Genomic DNA, 7,579 nt, shown 5'->3' on the forward strand with positions numbered 1-7,579 from the left:
CCGAGGAAACAGTCCTGGAACTCGCTTCGTAGAAACCCGGAACGTCGAAACTCCCTAGGTGAGACAGGACCTTGGATCCCTACGGGCGCACCACCGCTTGCGCGTGCTAGTTCAGAGGCAGCGATACCCGAGACGATGGGTTCAAGCCCGTCTTGTTGAGAAAGTTCGAAGAAACTCTTTCGAGAGGAACCATGACGCAACGCCATTGCTGGGCACCTGACCTCACAGACTCGCTTACTATACCAGCGTGGTCCTCCGCGGAAGCGCGTGCCGGTGCCACCAAAGCAGTATCGAGAAGGCCCGATACACCTGAGGCCGAAAGATGAAGAAACGAAATGCCGCGGGAAGCCGCACCCTATCCCCTGATAAGACAAATGAGATCGCTCCTGGTCTCGGATGACTGGCCAACACAGGCCCTCACCCGAAGCCTAAGCAAAGCATGCCCAACGACTCCGGGGCATTTCGAGCGGAACCCGATCATGTACCCAGCCGAGGTCCGGTTGGATACTCACACCCGACACTAGTCCCGAATTAGGGCCATGGACAACCCTCCAAGAACCCCATCGGGTTCGGTATATCCAAGCAGACCCCCGACAAAGGAGCTGATACAAAGCAGATGGAGGTATCATCCATGCGTGGCGAATGGAAGGAACGACTTGAGAAGCAACTCACCTCGCAACAGCAGGGGGATGGCCCGAGGACAACACCCTCGAGGAACCTCCAAAGGAACCAGATTCAACAAGGCACAACTGGTAGGGAAACCCCGCCCAGCCGAACGCGATTTCAGCATTGCTGTACCGAACATCGTGATCACCATAAGCGAATCCGGAAGCGCCAGGTGGCTCAGACCTGTTCGACCAAGACTCCTCCGAGAGAACTATGGCCCAGCGCAAGAACCACAGGGCGCGCGGGATCACCAGCCCAAAAGAACAACAACTATGCTATTCAATAGAGGTCGCCACCAAGTATCATCGAGCAGTCAGGCTCGAATCCAACTCCAAGGGAGGAAGGATATCGGGAAAAACGAAGCCGACAAGCCACAACGTATGGCCACGATAGTAGAGGGGCGGTGGCACCCTTCAAAGGTCCGTAAAATACAGAGAGAAAGCGCTCATCGCCAAGAAAAGGCGGGTTCGGGGAATATACCCGAAGGATACCCTTGCATCCAGGGAAAGGGACGCCGAGACTTCACCTCGGCCTCATATTCACGCGTTGGTAACCCCCTCCCTCATTTAACCTATTCCAAGTAAAGCATGTGTTCATGAATGCATGTGTTTCGACCAACTACACCAACGGCGTCAGGCCAAAGCCGATAAGGCAGTTCAGACTAACGAACCAAATCACTCCTACACCTCAAATCCTTGATGGATTCCAGACGCCGATCGCCACAACAATCAGGAAGGCCACTCCCTCTACATAGCTCGCTTGAGCTTGGACTGGAACGCCGAGTTTGCGAAGCGCGAACGTTTTTATTCGGATGACAATGGGCGCACTGCCTAGAGGCGATTTCGACTCCACTCCGCCAAAAGGGTGAAACTCCCCGACAAAGGTGGGACTAAGGCATTCGACAAAAAGGTACACGCGACGAGAGGAAATCCCTCACCATGTAACCCGTCGCCGGCATCGACAACTCCGCCCTCGAAGTGATCAGAGGGTAAGCAGAACCACATCTTCGGTCGAGCCTGGTTTAACGCGTCAGAAGGCCGCATTAGGGCTCGCGCCTTGAAATAGCAGGAACATACCTGACCTCAAAAACATCGCCTAACATACCCGGGATCAGGGAAGAACTACTCCGCTCCTTTTGTTGCTTCTTTCCTTTTACTAACCTATATGCAGGCGGTCAGCCAAGGCATTTAGAAATTCTAAACTCCACTCAGAGAACTGAGGCCTCTGCAGGACCTGTCGAGCTCTTTCTCCTCGACCGAGTTTTTCAGCCTAAAGGTCCCGCCAGCGAGATTATTAGCGAAGCAACATACCCTCAATAAAGGGATTCGACAAGATCGCAGTCCTTTCTTCTACAGTCGGACGACGTGCGATGACCTTCTATTAAGGGCACCATCCCCTTGGAAGGGCCAACAATTGGCAAGCTAAGTTCCAAAAACGAAATCATGTAAATGAATCATTTAATCAGAGGAGCCGCACCCATGCGGGCCGAGCTCGCGACAACGGGACAATATGTATTTACAGCATATATTTACGCCAAGCAATAAAGAATACCCTTTCGGCATTTCTTATTTCGAGAAGATTTCGACATATTCGCAGCAAATGCTTCTCCTTTAAATGAGCCCCGATATACTCGGAGACTCAGCATCAACAATTCGACAACTTGCATGACCTCAGGGTCGGAACTCCGGGCTCATCAAGCCCCTGGAAGGAAACTCCGAGCTCACGAGAAGCTGTCTTCAAGCTCAAACAAACTCGATGACTCGAAGACTGCTGTTAATCGCAATACAACTGGAAAACCCGAAACTGTAAGACCCCTAGCGGGCAGCCTCGGCGTAACTAGATCTATTCTACAAACTGTAAGACCTCAACAGGCATGAAAAATCCCGAAGTTTAGGCTATACATCGCATTTGTAAGAATCCCTAAAGGGCATACCCTCGATGTAGACGCCTAAACTATCACTAGGGATAAAAAATGGCTACGGCCAAATGCATATGACTACGGTCAAAACGGCTGATACAACCAAAATAACGCGACTCGGGGACGCCCGACTGTCGCTAAAAAATTGCAGGCCACTACTCCGAATATACTTCGGAAAGAACCAGTTAAAATAGGCTTCCCTCCATAGGCAAAAACGAGCTCCGACAACGTCGGCTCCAAAACGCAAGAGCGTCAATCTACTCGACTTACGAGCTATGAAACTTACGAGGTGCTCGAAATATCGTCGACAACGACTTGAAATCGAGGTTCCTCTGGAACCGACAACGGGTCAGGCAAAAATACTATAAAAAGACCTTAATGAGCGGAATCAAAGCCTACAAAAAGCCCATGGGCAAAAACAGCGTAAGAGCCATTGTCGCCAGCTAAGCAAGCCTACGGGCCTCATATTGAAAGGTCTCTACGACCAAACATCGTAAGAGCCATTGTCGCCAGCTAAAAAATCTTGACAACTTGAGGATTAAAATGAGCTCGAATTGTAACCCGATTCGGAGACCTGATCCAAAATAGTTAACTATGCAAAGCCTCCGGGCCACACACTAATAGGTCTCAGATGACCGAATGGCATGAATGCCACTGTTGCCGACCAGAAATTCAAGGCAATTCGAAGGTCGATTACAGCTCGGATCGCAACGCGACCCGGAGACTGGGCCCGAAAATTGCAAAAACGCCCAAGGGCAGGAAATAAAAACCATCATTGCCAGCCCGAACGAGCGCAAAACTCGAGGGTATATTAAGCTCGAGTTGGACCCCGACTCGAAGACTGAACCCGAAGACGGTTAAAGCATGCAAGCCTAAGGGCAAATCTAGGATCAAATCGACCCAGTAAAGACTCCAACAAGCAGGAATACAGAAGATACAAGTTGAGGGGTTTCCCCTCTTATTACTACATATTGATGACGAAGCGCAATCTCGGCCCGCGTCGTATAATGAAAGCTATATATACACAACAAAGAAGGCAGGGAATATTCATTCCGGTAGCTATGGCCCGACGGTCTTTTCCTCATCATCCTCATCGTCGGATATTAGGAACTTGGCATCTAACTCCTCTCCTTTGGCTTGTCCGATCTCCTCCGAAAGATCAAAGCCTCTGGCATGAATCTTCTCGAGGGTCTTCCTCCGGGATATGCACCTCTCATATTCCCTGCTGCTGTTTGCTCAATCAAGGGGATTCTTCAGCTCAGCCTTAGCGGCATCGGCACTCCTTAAATGAGCCGCCATTTTTTGCCCTGCCCTGGTATTATTCATTACGACCTCGACTCGAACATTCACCACCTCGGTTTTTGCCTTTGATAGCTCGGATGAGAGTCTCGCGATCATCTTCACTCGAGCAGAATCATTCGCACGAGCGGCCTGAATTTGCGCATCAAGAGCGGATGTCGTGGCCTGAGCCCTCTCTTTGGCTTCAGAATGGGCACGAACATGCGCTTGCAGCTCAGTGAATTCACGTTTGGCTTTGCCGACCTCGCCCCTGAGTTGTTCCAGTTCCTCTGCCTTGTCCTCCAACTGAAACGACGGCATGTCAAAAACAGCAAGATAAAAAGGGGAATACAGGCCAACGCGGGATGTAGCATACCTGTTTCTCCAAAAGGGTTTCTCGGGCACGGCTTTGGTCCGCCCCGTGCCGTAAAGATACGAGCTCATTTTCCTTTGCCGCACACAGAAATTTGAGGGATTTTTCCATTTCTCGAGCCTCCCGCAACGGGGCCTCGCAATGAAGCAGCACAACTTTGGGCTTATCAAAAGCCTAAAGAAAGAAAGCCGGTAAGTAAATGGAAGAGAAAGGAGCAGGGGGGCTAGAACATCCCTACCACAGCCGAAAACTCACCACGAGGCCAAGACGATGAGCCTCGTCAAGGGCCGAAACAACATGCGATGATGCATCAATCCCGGAAGCTTGCCGGCCGACCAAATCGCTTCCCCCCAACCGTTGTGGAGGAGGCGCCTCACCGCAAGCCTTCTCGTGCCACGAGACGACTTTCCTTTTGCCAGCGCTCCTCAATCCTTGGGCTAGTAATCTCTCTTCCTCCTTCGGGAATCCAGTCTCGCCTCGAATGAACTCTCGGCACCTGCGACAAAGGAATCAGACGAATCTTTGAAAGAAAGCCGTCCCCAGAAAAGGATGGGGAACGCCAGACACCTACCATGATGCTTCGCCTCCCATCTCCCTTTTGAAAGATCTCGCCACCGGTGCCTATCATGAGCCCAGCAAACTGCCAGCCTACGAGACCATTCGGCTAAATCAGGTACCTCCCCGGGCGACCAATGGGTTGCTGTAAACAAAGGACAGAAAAACATCGTTATGGTGCCAGCTTCATATGAAAGGAAAGGCGGTTCGAACAGAATGCTTACATGCGGAGTTCCATTTCTCAGGGAACGGTAAAAATTCTCCGGGAATAATGTCGGTCATCCGGATTCGGATGAACTGACTCATCCACCCGCGGTCCTCGTCCTCCTCGCTTCCAAACGCGGAAGCTCGAGTGGACCTACGCTGAAGAGTAACTAGGCCCCGATAACGTAATGGCCGGTACAACATTATGAGGTGATTGAGGGTAAACTCTATTCCGGCTTATCAGCAAAAAATCTCATCGACTGCACTATCCTCCAGAGAAAGGGATGAATCTGCACCAAAGTTACTTGGTACCTTCTACAGATATCAAGCACGACCCGATCCGATGACCCCGACGCAAAGACATGGGTATACACGCTCAAAAAGCCCTCAATATGCGTCATAACACTTTCCTGGGGGGAAGGTACTTGTAGAATCACGCCTTCCTCCCATCCGCACTCTCTCCTGATTGCCCCGAGGTTCTCCTCCCTCACCGATGAAGCAATCCTTGACACGTGTTCTCGATGGCCCGGAACATTGGGAGGCTTCCCCGGCGTGGCGACCCCCTTCACGATAGCACACTCCGGTCTTCGCTCCCCCGACATCGGGAGAGGATTGCTGGCACCAATCAAAGGTGGAACACAAGAAGGAATCCCCCTCATCCGGGGATCAGGTGTCGAAGCAGCGGCCATGGCCACGACCGAATACGGAGAAGAAGAGGAGGGTTTAGGCAAAAACTCCCTAAAGCAAAGAAATGGAGGAACTTGCACAAAACGCCAGGCTCTACAAAGGAGATAGGCTTACCAAACAACTGCAAAATCACTGCTTGAAAAGCGGATAGATAAATATATAGGGGCCAAGCAACGACTGCTTAATTGCCCGAGAATGCCAATTAATTTTGGCCGCGTTAAACTTCACCTTCTCCATGGGGAGTGCACCGGCAGAATCATCTCAGGCTCCCACATGACTCATAAAATCAAGGGACCTAGGGAGATCCCCGACGTCGCAAGTATCGGTTCGGAGGAGCCATCGACTCAACCTCGGGACATGGCTGGTCTCAGGGCCCACGGCCCGTCCTACGAAAAGGCTCCGAGGGGGGAAGGAGAAAGGGAAAGCAGCAAGAAGGACTAGCAGAATAATAGCTCCTTTCGTGCATTAACAAAAAGGAAAAACGCCTTTTTACACTATTAGTCTCCCGGGAGGGAGAACATATAAAACAAAAAAGAAGGCATACAAAAAAAGGGTGGAGGTGGTGGTGGTGGGGGGCTCGGAAACTACTCCTCGCCACTAGCATCTTCACCCCCGTCGGGGACAATCAAAAGCGCCAGCCTTCCCTCCATCACGCGGGCCTCCTCCAGGTCGGCAGATAGCTCAAAGCCCCTGGCCTCGAGTTCTTCCAGGGCCTCTCTCTTCGCCTTCGCCTTGGCATGCTCGACAGCGCGTGCCAGTTTCTGCCCAGCCGCCAGGGATATGTCACAAACCATTACATGCGTTGTAGCCGCATCCTCCCGATAAGGGGCAACATCTTGCTCGGCCTCAGACTTAGCCGCAACCAATGTAGCAATCTCCCTGCGGGTGCCGAGAGAAGGCCCCAGGATGTCGCCAATTCCCCGGTTACAGTCTCGCTCCTTCAGCCCGGAGACCTCCGCTTCCAATTGACTAATCCGCGAGCTGCTCTGCTCAACCTACAAGGAAAGGCGAGACGGTGAATATGTGAATAGCAAAACACGTATGGATACAGAGTAAAAGGGGCAGATTTGAGTAAGGCAGAATACCTTGTCAGCAAGAGCGACCTTCTCCCGAAGAGCTGCCTTCAAAGAGGCCCGAAGCTCCCCCTACTCTTTATCTCCCTGGGCACCACGAGCCTCCAAGTCTTGAAGTTTCGAAGCAATGTTATCGTGCTCCTTCTCCTGGCCAGAAAGTTCCTCACGAAGCTGAAAGATGGCATGATCATACGCCTCTTTACACTGCGGTACGATGAGAAAATTAAGAGAGATGATGAATGATGCCCGAAAACGAAAAGAAACACGCAAGGAAAAAATTATCACCTGCTGCAGGGACTTCTCCGCCTCTTTAACAGCGCCAGAAATGTCGAGGTCAGCTCCGTCGGTTACGCCATAAAAAATGTTGGCAATGAAGCCTTCCCCTCAGAAAGGAGTACCAACCGTGGCGCCAATCACCCCCTCGGCATCCCTCAGCTCTCTTGATGAGACTGGGAAGTTCTGAATAAAATCGTTCGGGTCGCCGATGTCTCCAAATAGCGTTCCATGTCCTTGGAAAGTCCTAAACCCCGACCCATCGGGACCAACGGTCCTGCTAGCAGAAGCCACATCAAATTCGGCCGCACGATTCGAAGTCCCATCAACATTCTCTTCGAGGACCCCCAGCTCTTTAGCCCTGCCGGACCCATCCGTCCTAGACTCAGCAGCCTCCGATTGAGACACGTGTAAATCCCTCACACTTGACCTCGTCCTCCTCCTCAACGGACTTCTATCCTCGTCCTCCCCCTCAACATCGGGGTTCGACCCAGATGTTAGGGCCGCGGTTTCATCAGGACAAGCAGTGGTCACCCTGTCTTTCCTTTTCTT

The 7,579-nt window shown here is 51.7% G+C and overlaps 1 protein-coding gene across 1 annotated transcript; it reads right to left on the minus strand.

The window, feature by feature from the left end:
- Nucleotides 1-3,820: 3,820 nt before the first annotated feature.
- LOC138885296 (uncharacterized) lies at nucleotides 3,821-6,475 on the minus strand. The gene is made up of 4 exons (XM_070166230.1): nucleotides 6,270-6,475; nucleotides 4,491-4,731; nucleotides 4,239-4,409; nucleotides 3,821-4,168 (listed from the first exon to the last, which is right to left on the minus strand). The coding sequence occupies exons 1-4, from the start codon at nucleotides 6,473-6,475 to the stop codon at nucleotides 3,821-3,823; spliced, it is 966 nt and encodes a 321-aa protein (XP_070022331.1).
- Nucleotides 6,476-7,579: the final 1,104 nt, after the last annotated feature.

This window comes from Nicotiana sylvestris, chromosome 2 (assembly GCF_000393655.2).
Source record: "Nicotiana sylvestris chromosome 2, ASM39365v2, whole genome shotgun sequence".
Classification (NCBI taxonomy): domain Eukaryota; kingdom Viridiplantae; phylum Streptophyta; class Magnoliopsida; order Solanales; family Solanaceae; genus Nicotiana; species Nicotiana sylvestris.

Excerpts from the sequence above, each read along its gene's own strand:
- LOC138885296 (XM_070166230.1), bottom strand. The coding sequence starts at position 6,475 with ATGGTTTGTGACATATCCCTGGCGGCTGGGCAGAAACTGGCACGCGCT. Across the intron at positions 4,732-6,269 it reads GAAGATGCTAGTGGCGAGGA|GTGCCGAGAGTTCATTCGAG; the intron begins GTAGTTTCCGAG and ends CCTTTGTCGCAG. Across the intron at positions 4,169-4,238 it reads AAACCCTTTTGGAGAAACAG|TTGGAGGACAAGGCAGAGGA; the intron begins GTATGCTACATC and ends CCGTCGTTTCAG.